This window comes from Octopus sinensis, linkage group LG5 (genome assembly GCF_006345805.1).
Source record: "Octopus sinensis linkage group LG5, ASM634580v1, whole genome shotgun sequence".
NCBI classification, from domain to species: domain Eukaryota; kingdom Metazoa; phylum Mollusca; class Cephalopoda; order Octopoda; family Octopodidae; genus Octopus; species Octopus sinensis.
The window spans coordinates 42,656,378-42,683,936 of NC_043001.1; the positions used below are offsets into that span (position 1 = coordinate 42,656,378).

General features: G+C 35.5%; 2 protein-coding genes across 2 annotated transcripts; both read left to right on the forward strand.

The window, feature by feature from the left end:
- Positions 1-4,309: 4,309 nt before the first annotated feature.
- Positions 4,310-22,319, forward strand: LOC115212231 (NADH-ubiquinone oxidoreductase 49 kDa subunit). The gene is made up of 14 exons (XM_029781070.2): positions 4,310-4,469; positions 6,187-6,296; positions 7,867-7,976; positions 9,164-9,244; positions 9,363-9,483; positions 10,725-10,837; positions 11,703-11,777; positions 14,088-14,251; positions 14,748-14,867; positions 15,937-16,066; positions 17,754-17,849; positions 17,955-18,038; positions 19,864-19,921; positions 22,123-22,319. The coding sequence occupies exons 1-14, from the start codon at positions 4,369-4,371 to the stop codon at positions 22,158-22,160; spliced, it is 1,401 nt and encodes a 466-aa protein (XP_029636930.1). The 5' UTR covers positions 4,310-4,368; the 3' UTR covers positions 22,161-22,319.
- Positions 22,320-24,763: 2,444 nt separating this feature from the next.
- On the forward strand, positions 24,764-26,387 carry LOC115211827 (COMM domain-containing protein 5). The gene has a single exon (XM_029780536.2). The coding sequence runs from the start codon at positions 25,031-25,033 to the stop codon at positions 25,736-25,738; it is 708 nt and encodes a 235-aa protein (XP_029636396.1). The 5' UTR covers positions 24,764-25,030; the 3' UTR covers positions 25,739-26,387.
- Positions 26,388-27,559: the final 1,172 nt, after the last annotated feature.

Sequence of the window (27,559 nt, forward strand, 5' to 3'; positions counted from 1 at the left end):
AATTGCTACTCACCCTGTAAAAGCATGTTAACACTGTTGAGAAGCTAGCACCAAATTCAAACAGTAGTTGTGTATAATTATAAATAATGATGATATTAATATTAATAAATAATAGTAATAATAATATAGGTGACTAGTTAGCAAAAAAGAACAAAAGGTAAATATATAAATAAGGGTACTGGATAGCACCAGTTTTGCTAAATATATATGCATATGTGTGTGTATCTATCTATCTGTGGAAGCGCAATGGCCCAGTGGTTAAGGCAGCGGACTCGCGGTCGTAGGATCGCGGTTTCGATTCCCAGACTGGGCATTGTGAGTGTTTATTGAGTAAAAACACCTAAAGCTCCACGAGGCTCCAGCAGGGAGTGGTGGTGAACCCTGCTGTACTCTTTCTCTCACTCTTACTTTCTGTTTCCTTTGTACCTGTATTTCAAAGGGCCAGCCTTGTCACACTGTGTCACGCTGAATCTCCCAGAGAACTACGTTAATGGTACACGTGTTTCCAGAGTGCTCAACCACTTGCATGTTAATAAATGAGCTGCGACGTCAGAGGTGCCAAGCTGTATCTGCTGTTGCCTTTCCCTTGGATAACATCTGTGGTGTGGAGAGGGTAGGCTGGTATGCATGGGTGACTGCTGGTCTTCCATAAACAACCTTGCCCAGACTTGTGCCTCGGAGGGTAACTTTCTAGGTGCAATCCTATGGTCATTCATGACCGAAGAGGGGTCATAATCTATCTGTCTGCCTGACTGTCTGTCTGTCTGTCTGTCTGTCTATCTATCTATCTATCTATATATATATATTATATATATATATAATGAGAATGCGGATATATCAGGTGATTTTGATCTCTGAGATATTCCTCTTAGATATCCTCAGTGAGTCTTGCTGCCTGGGGTTAAATTGCTACTCACCCTGTAAAAGCATGTTAACACTGTTGAGAAGCTAGCACCAAATTCAAACAGTAGTTGTGTATAATTATAAATAATGATGATATTAATATTAATAAATAATAGTAATAATAATATAGGTGACTAGTTAGCAAAAAAGAACAAAAGGTAAATATATAAATAAGGGTACTGGATAGCACCAGTTTTGCTAAATATATATGCATATGTGTGTGTATCTATCTATCTGTGGAAGCGCAATGGCCCAGTGGTTAAGGCAGCGGACTCGCGGTCGTAGGATCGCGGTTTCGATTCCCAGACTGGGCATTGTGAGTGTTTATTGAGTAAAAACACCTAAAGCTCCACGAGGCTCCAGCAGGGAGTGGTGGTGAACCCTGCTGTACTCTTTCTCTCACTCTTACTTTCTGTTTCCTTGTACCTGTATTTCAAAGGGCCAGCCTTGTCACACTGTGTCACGCTGAATCTCCCAGAGAACTACGTTAATGGTACACGTGTTTCCAGAGTGCTCAACCACTTGCATGTTAATAAATGAGCTGCGACGTCAGAGGTGCCAAGCTGTATCTGCTGTTGCCTTTCCCTTGGATAACATCTGTGGTGTGGAGAGGGTAGGCTGGTATGCATGGGTGACTGCTGGTCTTCCATAAACAACCTTGCCCAGACTTGTGCCTCGGAGGGTAACTTTCTAGGTGCAATCCTATGGTCATTCATGACCGAAGAGGGGTCATAATCTATCTGTCTGCCTGACTGTCTGTCTGTCTGTCTGTCTATCTATCTATCTATCTATATATATATATATATATATATATATAGTCAACAATAGAGAGCAGTTGCCATATACCCTTCCATATCAGCTAACTCTGATGAATGTAAGGTTATATAATCGGATTGTTACCTAACACTCCATTGTATGTATCCCTTGCACGAAACCAATTGATAAAATCAGCCATAATAGATATGTGATACTGTACATTTCAGATAATATATGTATGTGTGTGTGTGTGTGTGTGTGTGTGTGATAGGCATCTTTGTTTCCATTTACGAAATTTACTTACAAGGCTTAGGGGACACTTGCCCAAGGTGCTGTGCAGTGGAACTGAACCTAAGACCCCATGATTGGGAAGTAAGCTTCTCAACCACACAGCCATGCCTGAACCTATATTGATTATAGCCTGAACTTTTGAGATGAATTATCATAAAAATTATATGTTCTCAAACTAACTTCATCTTTTGTGTTTCTATTTACACAAATGGGTCATTTCCAATCCTCAAGTTCCCTATTACTGAAAATTAATGTCATTCACACAGCCACCAATACATGTATAATTATTATTTCAACTAAATATAATGTCATTATTGAATATTTAATCCTAAGTGCTCTAAAAATGCTCTAATAATTTTAGGACACAAGTCACTTAGTGAATTGGAGTGGAACAATGAAGGTCTTCAGAACAAATTTAATACATCAAAGCCAGTCAAAATGTTGAGTAAAGTATAACACAAAAATGAAAATAGAGAAAACTAATTGTAGTAGTGGTAGTAGTAGTAGTGGCCCGTGGTAATGCCACAGGTGTGTTGGCTCGCTTCAGTGGGTTCTGTTGAACCTTGTAGTTTATGACTTATTGAAGCGCTTAATGTTGAATTGATGGTTTTTCCTTTCTTTCTTCCTCTTTTTCCTTCTTCATTCATGCTTTATTTCCTTCAGTTTTGAATTTATATTTTAATGTGGGTTTGTATTATATATATATCATATATATATACATGTTATATATGTAATTATTAAATTCTCCAAATTTTCTGTTCTGGATATAAGTACCAGTAATTAGTCAAATAAAAGTTGAAGAATGAGATAAAGATTCTAATTCATGATATGTTTGCCAAAAGATTCTAAACAAGAGATAACATATTTCCTTTCAATTAATTCTCTAATGGTGTTTTCACACAGAAGAGAAATGTTTTTTATGCTTCAACTACCATGTATACTTTAAAATAATCTTTACTTGATATTAAAAGAACTATTGTGTCTATAAAGCATCATACCCTGATTGTTAAGTGGTTTAAACAATCTTAGAGTATCCTTGGATAAATACCTCAGTGTGACTATTGACTTTAAGCTATATAAACATTACAACTAAAAACAGCTTGTAAAATTCTTGAAATAATTTTTAAAAACCTTTAGTGGGATTAATGAAATCCTTTTAATACCAAAATATGATTATACATTGAATTTGATAATTCTCCTGAAAACCATATTTCATAAAGATAATCTTCCATTTGTGTCTGGAAGATTCTAGATTGGTTTTAACAAAAAAATTTAAAAAATAAATAAATGAAATAAAATTAAAATTAAAATTCCACAAAGCCTTTATGAATTACTGCACAGACAGAAGAAGAATATATTGAAAATAATAACTTGTAAAATCAGGCTTAAGAAATATTAGAAACATATCATCTTGTCAACAAAAATCCTGGTTTGTTAGTTCCTGTTACAGCTGAGGGTTGATGGAAGCAGAGAGTATGTGACAATCTGTATTCAGGTGCCATTTTCAACTCTCTTTAATCAATCTGATCAATTTTCAAGGTGCTGCCTTTCTGCAAGTGCAAACTTCTCTGGGGACTGGATTGATGCCCTACACTAACATTAGTGGTCTACTCAGTCTAGATGAGTGAGAGCCAACGCCTGTGGGGGACTGAGATGTCATTGTGATCTGCTCCTCAATTCCACAGACCTTCATGGTTTGTCTTGCCACCTAAATACTGGTTGTTTCGATTACACCAATCTAAACTTAATCGTTAAATGGGAGCTGGTTGGATTATCCAGAAGTGATGGGAAGAGAGCAGATGGTCTTACCCTTTATTCCTGGGTAAGAGGTAGATGCCTTAACTGGGACGCCACATCTGTGACTCCTTTGCTCCCTCCCACATTCTGGATGCTGCGATAAATGGGAGAGTCACTGCTTCCATAGCCAAATAGAACAAAATCCTTAAATATCTGTCAGGGAACCATTTCTTCCAACCTGTGGTGTTTGAGATGTTTGAAGGGCCAACATCGTTGGCATCTCCCTCTACCAAGGTGTCAGGTGCTGCCAATGAGGGTGCTTGGCTATGGAAGAACATAAACTTCAAAACCCCTTCTAAATTGAATTAGTTCATTATAAAAGCCTATTACAAGCTTTATTTTAGCTGAGAAACAAAAAGAAGCTAAAGTTAGACATCAATTAACGTGTTTTGAGTGATAAAAACTCAATTAGTAAGTATCTATCCATATAATGAGAAAAAGTTTGATGAGAGCCAGAACACGAAACTCTCGGACCTTGAGTCACTGTGTTACTTCTGCTAAATATTGACAAAATATGAGGAAAAAAAAAAATGAATAGATAAAGGGAGGTAAATATATGTGAGTTAATCATACAGATTAACCGGATGTAGAAATTTCGGAGTTCCCAGCATCTCTGTCAACATGGCGGTGATCGGAGGACTTTTAAGGGCAACTGTCCCAAACATTCTATCTTTGTCTAAGAAAAATGTACTTGGATATGCTCCGGCGCTTTTTGTTTCTAGGTAAATTGTATTTCACGCTTTAGTTTATTTAAAAATATATTCATTTAAGGGCGGTCAGTTTATTACATATGACCTGTTTATTTTCTTCTTCTTATCTCACGTTATCCCTTATCTTTCAAAACAAAATTATTTTGTTCACTGATTCTTAGTTAATTCATGTTTCCCTTAAAGACTTGCCATTTAATTAATTGCGTATCATTTTCCCTACAGAGTTAGATTCAGTTTAACTGAGAATACAAGAGTTAAAATTTTGCTTTTCAATCACAATCGTCACCTTGAGAGGTCATTTCAAAAATGATTGTAAATTGCTAAAGCGAATGACCGGCAATTTATATTTAAGCAAATGATATTTATATTGCATTATGTTTAGAAACTGATACTGAATACTTTGGGCTAATTTAATAATTATGTGCAGAATTTCAACCACAAATGAATCACAACCAGTTCTTAATTTCTAGATTGAAATGATAATGTTTTCATTTATTTTTAGTTTGGTAAAAATGAATGTGTGTTTACATGCTTAATCGAAATAGAATTATTATTAGTTTCTCTTTGAGAAACAAGTGAGATTTGCACAGCTAATGTTTAGTTTCAACATTTCTTAGTCGATCATTGCGGGAAGGAAATTCGTGTGGGTTAACATTAGGCAATATTGTTAGTGCATTGCCTAGAAGATCCAGGCTATTGAGGACGGGTAGGTTTGGATGCAAGTAGTATCAGCTAACTACTTTTGCTGAATGTTGGCCATTGTACCCATAGAATAAACGGAGTGATGAGACTGCTTTTGCAAGCTAACCATTTTGTCCCGTAGCCCTTACCAGTAATGTGTATCATAAATTCTAAATTTTATTGCATGTTGCCACTTGCATAAAGACCGAAATGAATCGGACCGTAAACTATTTGTTTTGAAAAATATGTTTCAGACTGTGAAGTCGGAATTTTTCTATGTTATGATCCTCTGGTTAATAGAAAAGTTAATTGGATTGTGAGGTTTAGTATTTGTAATGACTCTCTGCAGTTACTATTGGATGTTGATCAAAACTAGATGGTGAAGTACAAGGTTGTTTCTTTGATGTGCAGTCATTCTGCATAAACTGTTCATTGACAAAAAAAATGCCACTCTTGTTCTCTAAAATATTAACTGTCAAAACAAACAACTGCAAGTTTTCTAGCATATTGGATAATGAAATTTATGTTGCATATTAATGTCATATATCTGCAGAGGGTAAAGAGTGGTATTGTTTACTTATGAGTATCATAGGAAATCATAGCTAATAATTTACCAATGTACAAGAGGAAAAATGTTGGAGATAAGCCTGCCATGCAATGTGGTAGAGTTGTGGGACCTTCTCTCTTACTGAACTGAGGACAGGACTGTGGCTGATGGAGTTGAAGGCATTCTTAAGGTCAAGTTTGAGGATAACCTTGGGTGGCAAGGAGGGCAAGTTGGCATAGGCTCTGGCAGCATGGGCAGCAGCTTCATATCCCAATTTGGTGCCCACTCCTAGCTGGGTGGAGGAAAAATCCATCCTCCAATAAACAAGAGACTGATTGTAAGCGCACCTTTACAGTGAAACGGCGAAGGGTGCAGCCGATCGCAATGAGGCACAGTGCTTTTTAATCAGTATTTTGTTATTTCATATACTTTAGAGTTATTTTTATTGATTTGCCTAAATTCATTAAATCCTGGTATTTTATATGAATCTTTTTATTCCAGCCGAGGAGCCAGCAAATGGCTAATGGATTCAGAGTATTTAGGAAAAATGACAGGACCTGTAATGTACCCTGATGAAGTCAGTTCAAAATGGAAAAATCTCCCACTTAACCGTAAGTTTATTTTGTTTTATTTCGGGTGATATATTTCCATAAACTCTGAAAGCTGTTTATCACTTTTGCACTAAACCATTTTGATAAGAATAACTGCTTAATAATTTTAAGTAAATGTTATAATGCTATCTGGATCTTTAATTTTTAAATGGTTTTGAATAAATTTGGAACTTAGTAATTTTGTTAGCTACTCTTTGATAATCTTGTCCAGGATTGAAATAAATGGCCTTCTGTATACATATAAGTATGTGTGTGAATTTGTACACATATACATGAATACTGTAATCAATTTGACTAGTGTGTCCACCAGATCAGTAGGTGAATAGGTGACTGGCAGGTTTCCTGAAGTTAGTATTACAAACCATAAGATCATTTGCATTGCAGAACTCCAGCAGCCTGGTTCCCTCCTCATTGCAGGAATCAAAACTATTGCCTCCGTGTACACTATGGAAGCCCCCTGCATGTTGTCCAATATGCCCAAAGAAGTCACCAGCCACAAAAACAAGATCCCTGTCATTCGTTGATGAAGTAGTCTGCAAGAAGATGTCATAAAATCAGTCTTTCTATTCATCAGGTAGCCCAGACTGAGAGGCATAAAGCAAGATAATGGTTGCTAACCCATGTTGCAGCACTAATCTGAACTTAAGTAGTCTATCACAGATGCTGACTACTTCAATTACCTTATCAACCCATTTCTCCACGCCCCTGACCCCTTCAGTGTTCCCAGTCCAGAAAATGTTATACCTATGTTCTTTGTCTGTGAGGAACCTAGCAGAACTTCCTCTTCACCTTACTTCTTGGATGCAGCACAAATCTACACGTCTCTGTTCAAGCATCTCAGCAATCTCACCAGACCTACCTTTCGGTGTGCCAACTCTGAGGGTGCGTGTGTGTGGGGGGATGTGGGCCCACGAGACCCTGGGATAGGAGACAGCTCGCATTTGGCAGAACTCATAAACATACAATAGCTTTCAACCTGCATACACTACATTATCATTTTATACGCTACATAATCACTATGTAGCATAAGAGATAAACCCTAAATAGGGATGGGGGAAAGATTAAGCCTTTGGAGGTGTTCATGGGAGAGACATTCAATAGAGGTTAGAGGATAGAGACTTCCGATACAGGTGGTGGTGGGGTGCACTGTGAAATAGCAAAAACTCGGGCTGCCAGTTTGAGAAAATATTAATGATAATATTGAGATAGAATTGGGGCATTTGAATTCTTAACTAGAGCTATAACCAAGAGTTTTCAGTCAACCAAACTGTGACAAAATTAGATAAATGACAATAATAGTTGCTTAAAACGATTCTATTCTATATTTCAAGCTGAAGCAAACACCGTAATATACATATTTAAATAACGAACAGTTATGATTAAAAAAATGCAGTTATTACAGGTTATATTATGGCAAAAAAATGTTTCAGAAATTTATTAAAAATAGTAGAGTTATTTCTGAGATATTTAGATATATGTTGAATTTTTTAAAACTGTCTTCTCGTCTGAATTCTGTATAATGAATACTACTATATAATGGTTACATGAATTGTATAAAAATTATCTGCAGCTCGAGGAGAAGTGAAAGAGAAGGAAGTTCAAAATGTGACTATGAACTTTGGTCCACAGCACCCTGCAGCTCACGGTGTATTGCGTCTCGTACTTACACTGGACGGTGAGGTAAGTTTCTCTCTAATATTATATTTCGTTTTTTTTTTTCATTTTACAATTGACCATAGACTACTAATCAAACTAAGACTTATTTATTTATTACTCTGTGTATTTCCAATTGCTTGACTGATAAAAATACATTTCCTTCTAATTAACATGAGTACTTTGTAGCAGAAAGAGCAAATTGTAAGAACAGTTACTTGAGTGAAAACCAAATTGCATTTGTTTTAGCATGAAATACTTGTAAAAGAATAAAATTTTTTAACTAATTTTCTCTAGTTTATGCTTAGACACCTTGTTCACTTGGTTATCAAACAAGATCATAAATACTTGATCTCGTTTGCTAATAGTAGAAACTGTGCAGCAACAAGTATTTGGATCTCTAACCTCTCCAGAGAACTCAAGAAGAGATAATACTCCTTTATAGATATGAAACTTGGATGATCACTGGATCCATGACTAAGTGTCTTCATGGATGCTCGACTTGGATGTGATGATGACCTTCAGATGCAGAAAGTGACCAGTGCACAACTGTGTGGTAATCTCTTGCTGTTGAAACTGTCTTCATGCTATTTTGTTAATAACATGAAGGCAGTTGCAGCTTAATGGCCACTGTCTCTGAAACTCAGTTGCTCATTGACCAAATCATCTGAGAACCACTCCACTGGAGGATAAACCATATATGTTCTTCATATGAAATTGTAACTGCTTTATTATTCTTGCACATTTTTTTATCAACATCAATTTGTTATATATCTGTTAGAAAAAAAGATGAAAATGAATGAAATGAGAAGATTGACATGGTTATCACTTGTATTAAAATGTGACAATGGAATTATTGTGCTTCATGACTCAAACAAAATCATCCAACTCAATCAAAGTAAAAGAAAGGTAAAAAAAAAAGACAAAAATATGATGTAAATTATTTGCATGTCTGGAAAAGCAAGTGATTGGCAAAATTTGTAGAGTGCTGAATAAAATAACCTTGTAGAATTTAATTGTATTTCTTTGCATTCTGAGTTCAAATTCTGGATCAACTTTGCATTTTGCCTTCCCAGAGATCAGTAAAATAAGTATTAGTTAACCTACTGATATTGACTCTAAGACTCACCATATTTCTGACCTTTTGCCAATGTATGAAATCGTTACTTTTGCTACTTCTTGCTAATATGAAAAACCTGTGTATTTCTCTTTAGACTATTGAACGTGCTGATCCTCACATTGGTCTATTACATCGGGGTACAGAAAAGCTTATTGAGTACAAGACTTATATGCAGGTAAATAGCATGATAAAGAAAACTGTAAGGAAAGAAATTACTATAAATTTTACAATTATTTCCTTTTACATATTGTATATTCTAGTTACTTAATTGATTTTATTTTCTTTCTTTGTAGGCCTTACCCTATTTCGATCGTTTAGACTACGTTTCAATGATGTGCAATGAACAATGCTATTCATTGGCTGTGGAAAATTTATTAAATATTGAGATTCCAGAAAGAGCAAAATGGATCCGAAGTAAGTAAATTCATAACTAAGTAGATATATTGGTTGGAATAATTTCCTAAAGTATTTTAGTTAATATAAGGACCTATAATGTTACTTGTGGAAATAGATGAATCTTTTACATTACTTATTGCAGTCATCCACTATAATAATAATAATTCTTTATACTGTAGGCAGATGGTCTGAAATTTAGGATGAAGTTTGGCAACAGGAAGGACATCCAGCTATAGAAAATCCCCCTCAGTTAACTCCATCCAACCCATGCAAACATGGAAAAAGGATGTTAAATGATGAGTTTTCTGGCTTGTGTTAGTCAATCCTGTACAAACTATTTGCCAATACCTCCAACACTGATCCCTATACAGATGATACCACCCTCCGTAACCTGCACCTAAGTTTCAACCAAATACAACTTAGGCACCTCACACCAAACCTATATTGATTCCATGAACAGAACTCAGTGAAGCCATGCTAATCTTTACTCTTTCAAAAGTACGAAGATGTAATTATTATGTATTATATACATATATATATATATATATATATATCAATAAAGCAATACTGTGCTCAACTCCTCAAACATGAAAAGCACACAGAACCCTTATAAAAATATTAGGCCCTCCTTATCACTGAGGATTTCTCCTGGTGATTTCACATCCTCAACATAGCAAAGACTGCATCCCAAAGACTGGCTTTCCTCTTCAAGACTAGAAAAATCTTTCAGCTCCCAACAATCAGTAACCCGATACAATGCGTGAATCTGACCCATAATGGAGTATTGTTCCAATATCTGGTATTGTCTGCTGCTACATTTACTGACATCCATGATTGCATTAAAAAAATAGCCGCTCAACTAATTGGCCTAACATCACTCTCTAACACACACCAATCTCTGGCCCACACACATGCTACTGTATGGCTACTTCTATTACTACTCAGTGGTCTTTACTCCTCAGGTATCTGGTCTTATGTCACCTCCATTCAAAATCTTGATGCATTTGTCTCTCTTGTTCCTTTTGTCACTTATATTGTGCACCCCAGTCCTTCCTCCTTGGAACATCGCTCCTTTAGAATTGCCTCCTTGCTCATGTTTTTTCCTTGAACCATCAAGAGAAACATCAACTGTGCCAATCTCACTGGTCTCAGGATTGCAAGGGCCACACCCACAACCCCTTCTTTCAAAGAAAACCATTAAAAAAAAAGACAAAAGTAACATGTTGATTATTCCAGTATTATCATTTGTTGATTTTTAGCCCTTTTTGGTGAAATAACTCGGATACTCAATCATATTATGGCAGTCGGTACCCATGCTTTGGACATTGGTGCTATGACACCTTTTTTCTGGCTCTTTGAAGAACGTGAAAAAGTAAGTACTAGTACTGTTGTTACCTATTTTGTAAGCATTATTAGCTGGTTTAGATTATAGTATGAACTATAAGTAACAGAGACAAGTGCAACTGGTTATTGTGTATTTTCAGGCCAACTATCATAAAGCTGACTTTTAGTTTGTAGGTAGTCAGTTGAATAACTAGGTGTGATCTACAAAGCCATCATTCCAATATACAGTGGCTAATCTTATGGGATACAATGTAACAATTTTGACAGATTTCACTTTCCACTATCCAGTCTAATTCTATATACTTGTACATTTTTGAAGTGGCCACTAGCAGAAGCAGGCAAGGAGGATTCTGCACAGTCACTTGACCTGCTAGAAATAGCATCCAAATCTTGAATTGTGCCTGTCTCTCCTAAAAATAGGTGAATATACAGACTAGCCAATTGCAAGTTTTATGTTTTAAATAAAGGTGGAGTGCAGTTGGTATTTGTAATCTAGTCTCTTATAATTTAACCCTTTCATTACCAACCCGGCTGAAGCTGACTCTGGCTCTGTAGTACAAATGTCTTGTTTTCATAAGTTTTGAATTAAAATCTTCCACTAAACCTTAGTCACAATTAATGTTCCTAACACTAGCTTAATGATAACTAAGTTATTTTACTAAATTCTTTGTTATATCTAAAATAATTGAGAGAAACACAGAGCATCTCAAAACAAATACAGTAATGAAAAGGTTAAAGGTCTAATGCAAATAATTCTGCAGAATTAACTAATTTTCTCTAGCTAGAGATCAAATTAACATTAGTTTTAGTAATGAGTTTATTTTTTGCAATAGAGTTGCTTTTGCTTAATATGTTGTGTCTACTTTATTAATTGAGTTTATGTTTCCCCATAGATGATGGAATTTTATGAACGTGTTTCTGGAGCCCGTATGCATGCAGCTTATGTTCGTCCTGGTGGAGTTTCACAGGTAAATCATCCAACAATTGTAGAAATGAAAATAAGACATAGTTTTACTTTAACAAATTCCATTCAGTATTGAAAGTCAATTGACTTAGCCACCTGCTTGGTCACCATCACCACTGTTTGTCTCTTTGCAGTTCTTACAAATCATTCTCACCCTCTCTTTTAAATGTGAGTAGCTACCTAGCTCCTTTACAGCAAGAACCTGCTCTGCTCCTCTCCCCTTCTCTTTAATTCTTCATCCCCTAGCATAAAGTCAACCTCCATCCTCTGGGTTCATAGTCTTGTAAGTTGCATGGCAACCTTATTAGTGCTGGTGACATGAAAAAAGTACTGTTGTAAAGTGGTTGGCATTAGGAAGAGCATCCAGCCATAGAAACCATTCCAAAAAGACACTGGAGCATGATGTGATCCTTAGATTCATTAGATCATGTCAAACCACCCCAATCCATGCCAGCATAGAACATTGGGTATGTTCTATGCTAGCATGGGTTCATTATGATAATAAAAGGTTTATTCATGATTAATTATTAAATAAAAATTTTAAAATATTGAATTTGTATACTGTGTGTATGTGCATATATATATTTATATATATATATATATATATATCATCATCATCATCATCGTTTAACGTCCGTTTTCCGCGCTAGCACGGGTAGGGTGTGATGAGTAAATTGTTGCCATTTTATATTTTTAATTTCATGCATATGCATTGTTTGTTTTTGATTCTGTCAACTACAGTATAGTAAAGTAAGCTGGACATTGTCTGTGAGAAAAACAGTTCCATGATACAATTCACTCAACCAGAAATTTGGAAATAACATGCTGTACTGCTTAGCATTTGCGCTGGCAACTCCAATTCGAACATTTCAGAGTGTTTGGCTGTCAATCTGAGTACATGTACTGAGAGTGATAAAAATTAAACATCCAGTCAACATCATGGTGTTTGGAGTGATCACTAGTAATGGTGACGTTATGCTTCCATTCATCTTCCCACATGGCCTCAGACTCAACATGGAAGCCTACATCAAGTGCCTGGAGGAGGTAGTGCTGCCCTGGGTTAAGAGGGTGCAACCACATCACCCCTAACATCTAGCTACCTAACTTCCCAGACTGCAACCCCCCTTGATTATTATGTGTGGTGCGCACACATAATGTAACACCAAAGATGAATTGTAGGCAAGTATTATGGCAGCATTCACCAACTTAAACAAGGAGACCATCAGAAGAGCTGCAGGAGATTCCGAAGTTGTCTAGAGACTGTGGTTGAAGCCAATGGTGGTTTTACTGAATAAATTTATTCTTTAGTACTTCAATATATTTTTATGTAATGTTGATAAATATATCTGTTAAGCTGAAATGTCAGTGTTATTTTAGGTTTTGCATAATTTAGACAACAGTTTATTCACCACACCCTCTATCATCATTATCATCCTCATTGTTTAACATCTGCTTCCTATACTGGCATGGGCTGGACTGTTTGACTGAGGGCTGACAAGCCAGAAGGCTGCACCAGGCTCCAATCTGATCTGGCAAAGTTTCTACAGCTGGATGCCCTTCCTAATGCCAACATAAGTGTAGTGGGTGCTTTTATGTGCCACCAGCACAAGGGCCAGTCAGGCGGTACTGGCATCGACCACACTCAAATGGTGCTTTTTACGTGCCATTTGACAGGAGCCAGTCCAGCGACACTGGCAGTGACCACACTTGAATGGTGCTTTTAACATTCCACTTGCACGGTTGCCAATCAGACAGTATTGTCATCGGCCACAACAACAATTCCACTTGTCTCAACAGGTCTTTGCAGGCGTCGTTTATTATCCAATGAATGAAGGGCACTCTTAAATGGGCTGGTTATACAGCACTGGCATTTTCCATGTTATGGTCTCACTTGGCTTGCTGGGTTTTCTCAAGCACAACATATCGCTAAAGGTTTCGGCCACTTGTTATTGCCTTAGTGAGGCCCAGTGTTTGATGGTCGTGCTTCACCATCCCAGGTCTTTCTGGGCCTACCTCTTCCACAGGTTCCTCAACTGCTAGGGTGTGACACTTTTTCACACAGCTGTCCTCATCCATTTGCAACACATGACCATACCAGTGCAGTTGTCTGTCTTGCACACCACATCTGATGCTTCTTAAGTCCAACTTTTCTCTCAGGGTGCTTAGTCGTGTATGCACACTGACAGATATATAGATATATATACATAGATAGATATGTATTTAAAAGACAAAATTAGAAAAGCAAAAAAGAAATCAAAGCTGTTATAAGGTTTATTGCATTTTCATTAACTACAAGATGTGTATTCTGTTTCAGGACTTACCTCTTGGATTGATGGACGACATCTTCGATTTTATTAGCAAATTTGGAGAGAGGCTTGATGAAATTGATGCTCTTTTGACAGAAAACAGAATTTGGAAATCTAGAACAGTTGACATTGGTATTATATCAGCAGAAGATGCCCTCAATTATGGCTGTAGGTAAGTTCTGTAATATTTTCTTATGTCAGAAAAAAATACAAATGAGTACCACAAACTTTCTGCCTTCTAAATTAATGCGTATGTTAATTTTGGTGAGAAGTGTGTGAAATTTAAATGTTGATATAAATATATTTGTATTGTAATTGTTTAAGTTAGAAGTCTAAGCTTTTGTGACATTAAACCTGTACTGAAATTTTATAGTATTTTAATATTCACTGATACAAGTGAACATTTATGTATGTATATCAGAATCAATTTGAAATTTTCTTTTGTCTTCTTATTCACTGGTTTATTTATAAAATTGCTTTAATATGCTGCCTCTTTATAGTAGCTTAATAACAAATATGAGTATTTCAGTATCAAAAAAAATATTTAGTAATACATTCTACTTTAGTTTCATGTATGTATGTATGTATGTTTGTGCATATAAAGTAAATATATTCTTACTTTATGCAATTGTTATTTCTGTTATCACTAAATCTTTTATGATCTTCAGTGGAGTAATGCTGCGTGGATCAGGAATCAAATGGGATTTGCGTAAAGTACAACCATATGATGCTTATGACAAAGTAGAGTTTGATATCCCAATTGGTCGTAAAGGAGATTGCTATGACAGGTAAAATCTTCTCTGGTATTTTGTATTTATTTAGTATATAGCCCAGTTACAGGGCCACATGTGATAGCTGGTATGCAATAGCAGATCCCACATAGGCTTCCGTGACTTGCTGGACATTTCGTCAGCTACATGGAACTATCATAATTATCTTTATCTAGAAGTTTGTTTGTGGTCACTTAATTTCCTAAAAAAAAAAACGTAGCTACCAATCTCCTTTAAATCAAGCTTTCATTCTTATAAAGGACACATTAGTTACTGTAGTCCTAGTGGAAACCAATAATGGTCATAGCTTGAATACCTTTCGTTATAGGTCTGCTCTGTGAGGACCTTGGGTTAAAGCACTATTTTAACTCAATATAAATGTACAATCAAAGAATTTCAAAGATTTTATTATTCACTTCAATTGTGAATACTTTGTGAGACAAGGTAATTTGTAGTCCCATTGTATTTCTCTGTTTTTTTTGTTTTTTTTTAATCTAATGTCCCTTATTGCATGGGTAATAATTTAGTGAACCAGTTGTTGATTCATTGGTTAAATCTATTATAACCAGTAGGTCTGTTTATAAAATTTAAAAAATAAAAAATCTAATATTGTTATATCTATTTGTGATCCTTTTTAACTAACATTACAACATTACCATAGAAGATAAAATTGAAACTCATGGGAAAAAAAAGTAAAACCTAAGTATATATATATATATATATATATATATATATATATATCATCATCATCATACGTCCATCTTCCGATATATTTATCATCCACCTCTCTGTCACTCTCAAATACTACCTTGCCATTTAGTTAAGGAAGTTCTTTTCTTGCCTTGAAAGTTATGTCGTATCTTCACTAGTGCTGGTATCACAAAAAAAAAACAACCCCAGTACACTCTGTAAAGTTGTTGGCATTATGACATCCAGCTGTAAAAACCATATCAAAGCTGATACTGGAGCTGATGCAGCCTCATGACTCACCAGCATGGAAAAAAGATGTTAAATGATGAATGTTTTGTAAATAAATTCAGGTGCCAAAAATATAAGATTTGTAAAATTTATTTTCATGTATGTGCAGGTATTTAATCCGAATGGAAGAAATGAGACAAAGTCTGAATATTATTCATCAGTGTCTAAACAAAATGCCTCCAGGTGAAATAAAAGTAGATGATCACAAAATTTGTCCTCCTAAGAGAAGTGAAATGAAAGTAAGTTGTTTTTTATTAAGCAGCTCAGTAATTGCTTATTATTCTAGTTACTTGTAATTTTAGTCAATCTTCATTTCTTACCCCTTCTTGTAGGCTAATTCATAATACCAGTTTAACCATTTTCCTTTACCTGATCTGCATATTACTCTAGTAGTTTCACTCTCCAGACAGTGGCTCAGTTGGGATACCACCTTCAACGATTTTAGTTGATCATATCAACTTTTGTACTTAATCTACTACTTATTTTATCAGTCTTTATTTATGGAATGGCCTGCTGTAAATGTCACAATACATAACATTTGTTGACATTCCCTATTTAGTAAATCATCCTCTAGTTCTACATGTTTGAAGTAGAATAAGTATCCCTTGCTTGAAAAAAATAGTAAGGTTAGAAACAGAGTCAAACAGCCAACTATAAAAAAAAATATCTGAGTTTATGAATTTGTCCAACTCATGCTAGCATAGAAAAACTGATGTAAAATTCATGAATGAACAGTGGACCACCACGGTTTCTGCTTAACAAAGTCAAAATGTTTATGAGCTTCATTCCTTTCTTTTATATCTGTTTTTCCATTGCTAAAATGAGTTGGTTGAAGACAAACTGAGGCATTTTTTTATGACTAGGCATCTTTCCTGTTGCCAAACCTAAATCGCCTTTCAAGTAAAGAATATTTTATATGACTATTCTTCATAAGCACAGTGCTACAGGATGTATTGTTTATAGTAAGTGTACACATTACATTAGCTTAAGCAGTAGCATGCAAAGATTATAGAATGCAAACCTCTATGTTCACACATGCACATACATGATGGAATGATGCAAGAATGGCTGTGTGGTTATGAAGTTCACTTCACAACCAGGTGTTCTCAGGTTCAATCCAAGTGCATGACATCCTGGGCCACTGACTTCTCTAGCTTTGTGAGTGAAATTGGTAGACAAATTCTATGAAAGCCAGTCATGTGTTTGTGTTGCACCCACTCTTATTTTCATCGATTTACTTGCCTTAGAATACAGAAGTATTGTGATGTTGGTACTACAAGAAAATGCACCTAGTACTCTGTGTGATGTAGAAACCGGTGCAAATGATACTTATGATCACTAGGAAGTGGAGGTGGTGGTGGTGGTGGTGATGGTGGCTGCTACTGCAGTGTGTATGTATGTAGATGTTGTCATTTCCACTTCTTCACATGAGACCATCTGAGCAAAAATGGGGATGTCGTGTTTACATCCTATAGTTCTGCCTTTTTGAAATTTAATGGAATGAAAAGAAAATGCTTCATATGAAAAATGGGCAAGGATTAGCAACAGGAAGAGTCAGGCTGTAAAATTCTGCTTCAGATAAAATCTGTCCAACCCATACTGGCATGGAAAATAGATGTAAAACAAATGAATGATGGGCTTCCAGACAGCTTCCATGTACTAGATTCACTTACAAAACTTTGGTCAGCTTGAAGCTATACTAGAAGACAGTTGCCTAAAGTGCCACACACTGGTGCCAAAACTACATAGTTATGAACTAAACTCCACATCCATACAACCATGCCTATATGTACATCTTTTTTTTTTATGTGACACTTATTTTTAAACAAAAACACCTGTGTTTTTAAACATTAGTTCCTGTGTTAAATGGTTTCTTACATTAACATGATTTGAGTGTTAATTTTTCAAATATTGTATTATTTGCAGTCTTCCATGGAATCACTGATCCATCATTTCAAGCTATACACAGAAGGTTATAATGTACCTCCTGGTAGTACATACACTGCTGTGGAAGCACCAAAGGTATGTAACTAAACAAAAATCAAAGCAATAGATAACAAGTTTGATTTTTTTTTCATTATGCTTTCTGAAATGTATTTCATCTTTAAAATTACTTTTGTTCTATAGGGTGAATTTGGAGTTTACCTTGTGTCAGATGGTACCAACAAACCTTATAGATGTAAGATTAAAGCTCCAGGATTTGCTCATTTAGTGAGTATTACTGATATTTGTTACATGCTTTTTTTTTACTTGATTTCTTATTTAACTATTAATACATCATTGCATGTTTCTATTTTTCTTTATTGCTGCATTCACTGTGGTAGCCATTACCCATAGCTGTTAGGGGAAACTTTAAATTGGAAAAATGTAAAAGGGATTGTTGTAGTTAATATAGAACTGAAGAATTGTATTGCAAGAACATTCATGAGGGAAGGTCATTTCATATAGCAGCAGTCTTAAGAATTCAGTGTTTATAGGGAGATTTTAGTCAAAGTATATGTATTGAAAGCAATCTTTGCGATACTCGGAATGTATAGCTTACTTGAATTATGACATATTTTGATTGACAAGAACACTGATATTTAGTAGTTAATAAACAACTATTATCAATAATTTGCTGTCTGTTCTGTCCCGCATTTAATATTACATTTTCACACACCCTACTTTACAATCAAATTACATCTCTTCTTCATACACTGTGCTTATCTCTCCCTTCCCACTCCTGCAGCCTAATAATATCCCTGCCCTACTTGCATTTGTGCGAACTCCTTACTCATGACCCTGGGCCATCCCCTGCCATTCCATTTATATTCTCATTCTTCTGCCTTGAGAGTATGCCCTGGCATATTGCCACCATCACTCTTATTCTCTCTTACTCTTGCTCTCTTTTCTTTGATTTCTTTCTTTCTCTCTCTCTTTCACTCTGATTGGGGTACCCATGTATCTCCTTTACAGTAAGACACCTATTTCTGTCCCTCTGTCATACCCTAACCTCTCATCACCTGGCACAAAGCCACCTCCTTCAATACCCACCCCAGTTCAAAAGACCTTTTTCATGCAAGTTACTTGTTGACTTCACCAATTCTGGTGCCATGTGAAGAAGCACCCAGTTTATGTTGTAAAGTGGTTGGCATTAGGAAGGGCACTGAGCTATAAAAACCATGCCAGAACAGATCCTCTCTTACACTTATGGAACATTTTCTGTCTCCTCTACTACTTATATTCCCCATCCATTTTCTCCTTTGGGTAGGCCCTCTCTCTCTCACTCAGTCTTTCCATCTTTCTCTCTAACTCTCTCCCACCTTCCTTTTTCCTACTAGGGTTGCCAAATATCTACTCTATAATAAGACAGCTATCTCTGCCCTTCTATCATACTCTAACCTCTTGCCTGACACACAGTCACTTCTCACACTTCCATTCCCTCTCTCAGCCAGGAGGTCTTTGACTTGCAAGCTACTTGGTGACCTCACTGGTGCTAGTGATATGTAAAAAGCACCTGTGCTAGTGCCATGTAAAAAGTAACTGGTATACTCTGTAAAGTGGTTGACGCCATAGAAACCAAGCAAAAACAATCAGAGCCTAGTGCAGCTCTGCTGTCGAACCCGTACCAGCATGGAAAGCAGACATTAAATGATGATGATGATATTTGATAGTTAATAAAGCTGAATGACATTTTAATATTTGCATTGGTTGCTTGATGAAAATCAGTGAAGATACTGAAATAAGTATTGTAATGGTTTTGTTGAGTGATTAATTATGACAACTTCAGATGAGACAAGTTTAATTACCTTTCTCTTAGCAATATTTTAAAATTTATGTAAAGAAAGGAAACTAATTTAATAATTCTCAGATTGGTAAAAATATAATTGATATGCAATAACTATGTTTACAGATTTGTGATTATGAATTACTTTCTGATTCTCAAGGTCAAACAAAACCACTTAGTACTTAATACTTCTCATGTTAAAAGAAATACTTCATTGAAAATTAGAATATTTTTCCATTGTATTTACCATTTGCAAAAAATCTTTTTCAGGCTGCCCTGGACAAAGTTTCAAGGAAACATATGCTTGCTGATGTTGTTGCCATTATAGGTGAGGATTTATTCACTTTCTTTCATAATCTTTTGATGTTTTTCATTGCTAATATATGCAGGATAAGTTTACGATTTTATTATTATTATTATTTAAATAAAGCAAGCATTTTTCTAATTACATTCTACATAGTGCCATCATTTCTTACTGTAAAATTACATTGCTAGAAAGACAGACAAGCAAATATGTCTTGACTTAGAGTACAAACTATGAGCAGTAGAATTTGAACTCAATATTTCACTGCTTTACAGTAAATAATTTCATACTGATAATATTAAAAATGATATATAGAAAATGCATAGGCAGAAACTCAATAAGGTGTATCCTGTGCAGTCAATGGAAACATAAGAGGTGCAGCAATATCTGAGGAAGGTTAACAGGGAAAATAGTCTTTGTGTGTGGCAGATGTATTGGTACAATATACACTAGAAATGTACAGAAAATAGATTCCCTCAAATACCAGTGGGGGATACCTGCAAGTTGTTAATAGCTTTTATTATCTGGGTGACCAAGTCAGCAGTGGAGGTGGATGTTCCATGAATGTAACTGCTAGAAGAAGAATAGATTGGACAAAGTTCAGAGGGCTTCTAAATTTGTTGGTAACAAAGAGCCTCTCCCTCAGAGTGAAAGGCAGATTGTATGATACCTGTGTGCAAACAGACATACTACACAGTAGTGAAATATGGGCTGTGACTGCAGAGGATATGCGAAGGCTTGAAAGAAATGAAGCTAGTATGCTTCACTGGATGTGCGATGTCAGTGTACATGTACAATAGAGTGCAAGCATCTTGAGAGAAAAATTGGCATTAGAGGCATCAGATGTGGTGTATAAGAGACTATTGGTATGGCCGTGTGATACGTACAGATGAGAACAGCTGCATAAAGAAGTATCAATCTCTAGCTCTGGAGGGAACCTGTGGAAGAGGTAGACTCAAGAAGACATGAGATGAGGTAGTGATGCATCATGTTTGATTGTTGGGTCTCACAGAGGCAGTGACAAGTGATTGAGACCTTTGGCGATTTGCTGTGCCCGAAAAGACTTGTCAAGCTAAGTGATACTTACTTAGTCGTGGCCAGTGCTGGTGACATGTAAAAGGCACCCACTACACTCTCTGAGTGGTTGGTGTTAGGAAGAGCATCTAGCCATAGAAACTATGCCAAATCAAACTGGAACCTGGTACAGCTCTCCAATTTGTCAGTTGCAGTCAAACTGTCTAACCTATGCCAACATGGAAAACAACAGATGCTAAATGATGATGTTGATGATTTAAAAATTTTCTTGTCTCTTTCTTTTTCAACTAGCCCTAAGTTTATCGTTAAAATATGTTTATTTGCTGTTCCACTTCCAAATTTTCTTTTCTAGTCTCTTTGCTTTTCTCAAAATTCTATACCGTGTATGTTTCCCCCTCTGTGTTGAACAACAACTGCCGTCTGTATACATGACATTAGATTACTTAACTAAAAATGCATAATAAATAATAGGCTTTAAAAAATAGAAAAAAATAATACTGTTAAATGCTCTCTTATCATAAAACAAGACATTTAAACTTTCCTTCATTTTGACCTGCCTTTTATATTTTTGCAATACAGTTACATCATCAATGATCTATTTTAGAGCTTACATCTCCAAGAATTGACTTTGTTTTCTGCAATATGTCTCATTTACTTTCTCTGTATAACATACTTCATGCAAATCATTCCTTCAAATTTATGCATGACCAGTGTAGCACTAGTTATTATATTGAACTTCATAGTAAGCTAGCAAAATGAAATACCATATTACATATGACTTTCAGATTTTAAGTCTTTCAAATATATCCCAAGAAACAAGCAATTCCTCTTTTTTTTAAATTACATTGCTTTAAATTTGCTAATTTTTAACTTTTGTAATTCTTAATTTTTCAAGTGCCCATCCAAAATTTCTGCTCTGACACTCAACATTACTTGCTCTTTATGAAAATGCATACATTTAAAATTCTTTATATTTTCAACAAGCAAAATAGGTAGTTGTAAAATCTGAAGAAGAGGTTTATATTTTTATTTTTGTTTGAAGTAGCTTTATCGTTGGATTTACTGCATAAAGTGGTATGAAAGTTGTTGATAAAGATGGTTTTACTTAAATTGGTTCATGTAAATATGTAGTGCTCATCATAATGTTATGTAAATATAATATTGATTATAATGTTATTATTTTAACTCAGGAACATTGGACATTGTATTTGGTGAAGTTGATCGATGAAAACATAAGGTAGAGGGATGAAACAAATCTGTGAAGACCAGCCATGATATATTGAGAATTTATTTACTTAATGGCTTTTACATATATTTATCAGAGTTTTATAGAATGTCGATAGACTTTTATAACAGCTGTTCTGAAAAATAAACTTGTTGAATAGTCTCCCTGTGTTGTTTCTCTTATTTTATTGCATACGTACATGATAAAGCAAAATTTAAATGTAGAATGTTTGGCATAAAAAGACATGATCATATCTTATGATTTTCATTTAAAGCATCAACCATTTGTCAACCAAATCATTTGGATAATTTCCAGCACAGAGGTTATTTGTATGTATGTCAGTAGCACATCTTTTTTTTTTTTTTGAGTTCTTACATTCCTGAAAAATATTTGTAGATGATGAGAAAAGAGATTGTGATGCATTTGGTCAACTTTTGTACAGGTATATATAGCATTATTTATAGATTTCATTGGTGAAAGGCGGTTTTCTGGAGGTATCGATCCCAAGATATATAAGATATCAAAGTCCAAAATTGCTTAAGGTTTTAAGAGGGAAGCAACCCTATAATATCAAGGTATATACTGAGAGCATGCATTAAGTGTTGAGAAAGTTCACTGGAGTGATTTAGCATGGTGATGTATTTTTACCTTCTGGCAATGGACACAATTCTTGGCCCATTCTCTGTGTTAATAAAAGTCTACCAATACATCTTGGATTTCTTGAACTATCTCGAGTGGCATAGTACTTATAATATAGGAAACACATGCTGTCTGCCAAAATCCAATGAGAAATTGTTCCTCGAGATAAATGAACCGTACAATGGGATAATGAATACAGAAAGACATGATCCTTAGGGATACTACAGATTGTATAGAAGTTGAAAAGCACAACTGGTTGTTCTTTGGGCATCTCATATGTGCAAAGCGTTCTGTAGCAAGAAAAAAATTGCTGAGATGTTGCTTGTGAAAGTTCACTCAAGAACATGTTGGATAAAAAATTCTTTGATTCATTGTTGCTAAGGTCACCAGTGTAACAATAGGATAATGAACCAAAGTTGATGAAATGAACAAGTCAAAATTCATCATATATTTCTCATTACTTCTGAAAGAAATACCCTGATACAGCAAAAATAGAATAGAAAAACAGTTCATTTCACAATAGAGGTGTGTCCTTTAGGTAGAGAAGGAATTTTCTGCATACTGATGACTGTTGATATACCTGAATGGTTAAGTAGTGTACATATTTTGCTGACAGTCAGGTTGTTGAAACAGAATTAGCCAAAATTTTCACATGACAAGTTCTGTTGGGCTTATAATGTGATCAGTTATGGAAAGAATTTCACTTGCAGTCTTACTTCATTACTCATAACCCTGCTTCTATTGTCTTTACTTATCAATAGCATCTTGTCTCATGGACTTCTCACTGACTACAAGAATCAACAAGCTGCTCAAAACTGATGACCAGGTCGAATCTGTCCATGTGTTCGCCTGACTCTGTTTGCTACTCTCTTCATTGGATTTGTAGCAGAGGTTTCTACAGATTCATTAGAATTTTAACTGACATCAATCAAAGAATATGATGTGTATGTTGAGTCTAATTGATAAGCTTTTTCTTAATGTTCTCACATCTGCAAGTTGTTTTGACCAAATTCCAAAAATTCTAGGAAAACCATTGGTCGGATATTTGCTGATGTGACAAATACCAGTTACATTTCGTGTTGGAGCATGAAAAAGTTCCAAGAATGAATCATGGTATACATTTGCTACACACCCATTCATTGACCCTTGACTCATCTTCGGCTGCATACTAAAAATTACACCATGTTATTCCTCCCTTGAATGTTGGCACGCTGGAATTTCGTCTTTGCACACATCAACATTTGTTAACATACAACAGTTTAAGTGGCACCAGTTACAGTGTTGGAGGACTCGCAAAGGATGCTACTTTATTCAGATCTAGCAAAAATAAGGGGTGGTGTAGAAAGAAAAGTTTGGCAAGGATGTAATATTATGTAGACTTTTTTTTTAAACGATACCAAATAAAATAGCTTTTGAGGCAAATTCAAGGTTTATGTAATTAAACTTGTAGCCAATCCTTAAAAATAAAACCCTTTTGTTTTCTTTCGCTATCATTATTTTCTCTTGTTCACCATCAAGTTGGTTTCAAATCCCTGTTTTAACCAGCCCATTTCACTTACGCTGATAAGTTCTTTAGAGAAATCATGAACGTCATTGCATTCCCTTTCTGCTTCTCCCCACCAGCTAGTAATACTGCTGTCTGTGCATAACAAGACCGATGATACGCTTATTTATCAGAAATTTATTCCGTTAATAATTTAATTAATTTCTTTAAGGACTTCTAACAAGAACTTATCAAAATACCAAATATATTTTTTAAATAAAACCTTACATAGTAGAAAGAAAACACGTCTAAATAGGTTGTATAATTCCTATTTCATAAAAAAAAAACTCCTGATAAAGTGGGGATAACTAACAATCCTACTAATAACTGTTAAATTAACGAACCGAGTATTTATTCAAATGGTCGGGGACCTGCAATAATTATTAAGCGCGTGTGTGTGTGTGCGTAAATTCAGTTTCGTACATCCCGTCATTTGAATAACGTTCGTTTTAGAATTGATATATACCTATCAAAGTATTTGTTCATCTTTCCATTTAACATCTACAACTGAGAATTTAAATTAAGTCATAAGTTTTGTTTACCAAATCACACTTTTACATCTACATACACGAGAATGTACTCCTATGATATAGTCTGCTTGTAAAATTTGAACCGGAAATCTCCATCACGTGACTCGAGGGGTGGAAACGACATGTCGATGTCTTTCTGATTGAGATCCTGTGTTTGAAAGATGTCTATTATAAAAGTTGTTGGGACAGGACTGGGTGGAAATATCGACAGAACCTTGTTTGTCGGACCAGTTATACCACCCGAGATCCGTTCTATGTATAAAATCATATCGGATATCGATAAAAAAATTTTCCGTAAAATCTTACATTCTGTTGTTTCTGGTTTCACATTTTCGGATAAAGTGAAAGACGAAAGTTTATTTTTGGAAGAAAACTCAAAAGAACGTATCCAGTTGGATTTTAAACAATTAAGTTCAAATAAAATTGATGAAGAAGGATTACGGATTATTCACACAGGGCTTCACACTCTGCTGTCGTGTGCATTCAGGAAACCAAGTGGAGCTTTAAAGGTTGATGTATTTAAAGAGGATTTAGCTGAACTGAACATTCCTTCTGACTTTATAAGTGATTTAGAAACTGTTGTGTATGGAGCTAAAAGATCAGAAATTGATACATCTATGTTGGCTTGCAGGCCTTCATTACCTAAACTAGAATCTTTTAGGTGGCGTGTGGACACTACAATATCCACTAGCGTGCTTAACCGAGTTTTAGAACCGTATCTCTTCGTGGAACTAATTCTAAGTAATGGTGAAGTTTCAACCTTTGAGGTACCATTGACTAAATTTCAAGAACTCCGATATAATGTTTCGTATGTTTTAAAAGAAATGGAAGCTTTGGAGAAAAAAAGTATTTTAAGATTAGCAGATTAAAACGTTTATTCAGTTGGTAATTTATATATATAAATGAAAAATATTTTTTCTATTCTGCTTACCAAATATATAATTTTTGTGTTTTATATATAGTGAGATGAGCATCTTAAAAGCAATTCAGTTATATTTTGAAATAACACGAGATATAATCAAAATATTTGGATTTTTCTGTTCATTGGCTTTTGTTACGTTCTTGTTGGTTTAAATAATTGAATATTTCACTAAAAGATATTAGGACTCCCTTATCGAAAACTATCCTATTTTGTTTTTGTATTTGACATAAAGACCCTCCCAAGATACAACAAAAACTATTCGATTTTGTTGTTAAAAAACAGACTGCATTGTGTATCGATAAGGTTAGGGTTTATGTGTGTGGAGGAAATGCATTCCAGATTATAATCAAGATATTGAGAGTTCATGAAAAGACATTGACGTTAACGGGTTTACACAAAAACCCATTGAGTCGGGGTTGAGGGGCGGCAACCCCGGGAGCAATGCATCAGTTCCCTGCTTTGACACTGTCAGATTAGGACTTTTGTTGTTTACAAACGGATCTCGTGAATTTTGGGCCGGAATTACTGTCGATATTTTCAATTAAAATGAATTTGTGTTTCTTGCTCTTATAATTAAATTCATAACAACGAAGACAGTTTTTCGTTTTAGCGACTTATTTATCTGTCCTTGCTTTGAAATCTACCGAAAACTCGTGTGTGTTATGTATATATATTCTTTTATTCGTTTCAGTCATTTGACAAATGACTGAAACAAGTAAATCGACCCCCGGGACTTATTCTTTGTAAGCTAAGTACTTATTCTATCGGTTACTTTTGCCGAATCGCTATTTCACAGGGATGTAAACACACCACCGGTTGTCAAGTGATGGTGGGGGACAAACACTCGATTACGTCGGTCTACCAAATCCACTCACAAGGCTTTGGTCGGCCCGAGGCTATAGTAGAAGACTCTTGCCTAAGGTGCCGCGCAGTGGGACTGAACCCGGAACCATGTGGTTGGGAAGCAAGGTTCTTACCACACAGTCACTCCTGCGCATATAACTCAAAATTCCATAAATACTTAATATTCAATTTTATTTATTCATTTTAATTATGAATGTTTAATAATTGAATGCTGTGAGTTTAAATCATAATTTTTTTCTTTTTCAACATTTGTCTATTTATTAGCAAAATCTCATGAAATAATTTTTTGTTTCGATTTTGGAATTAAATGGTTTTGATTCACTGTCAGGTACTTAATGCCAACCCTGTATGTATATATAAATATATGTGTGTGTATAGAGCTTCAATCATCAGGTTGCGGCCATGATCATCATCATCATTGTTTGACCGTGGTTGAGACAATGGAATTTACTATGCTATGCCAGACTTCACGGTCCATCATAGCATTACGGAGGTCCTGTTTCTGGATGCCTGTATCCCTGGAGATTACATCAGGGTAGGAGAGTGTGCGCCCTCTGGTATTGCGAGCAGATAGCTTCCAGAGGAGAAGAGTAGAAAATGCCTTGTTTTCAGCTCTACAACAACGTCCAGCAAACTGGAATCTCCTACCTTTCACAAGAGATGATACAGGTGGTAGTTTCCCATATATTTGTACTTTGGTTGGACGACGCTTCCACGAGAGATTTTGAGCTCTCATAAGGAGGCGAGTGTAAGTTCCATCCAACCGCCTCTCAAGCTTCTTTGATAAAGTCCAGGTTTCTGAGCCATATAGTAGAATTGGTTCGACTGTGGCTTTGAAGATTTTAAGTTTGAAATCTCTAAGTTTGATGACCAGATCTTATGCATATCATTACAGGCTGACCAG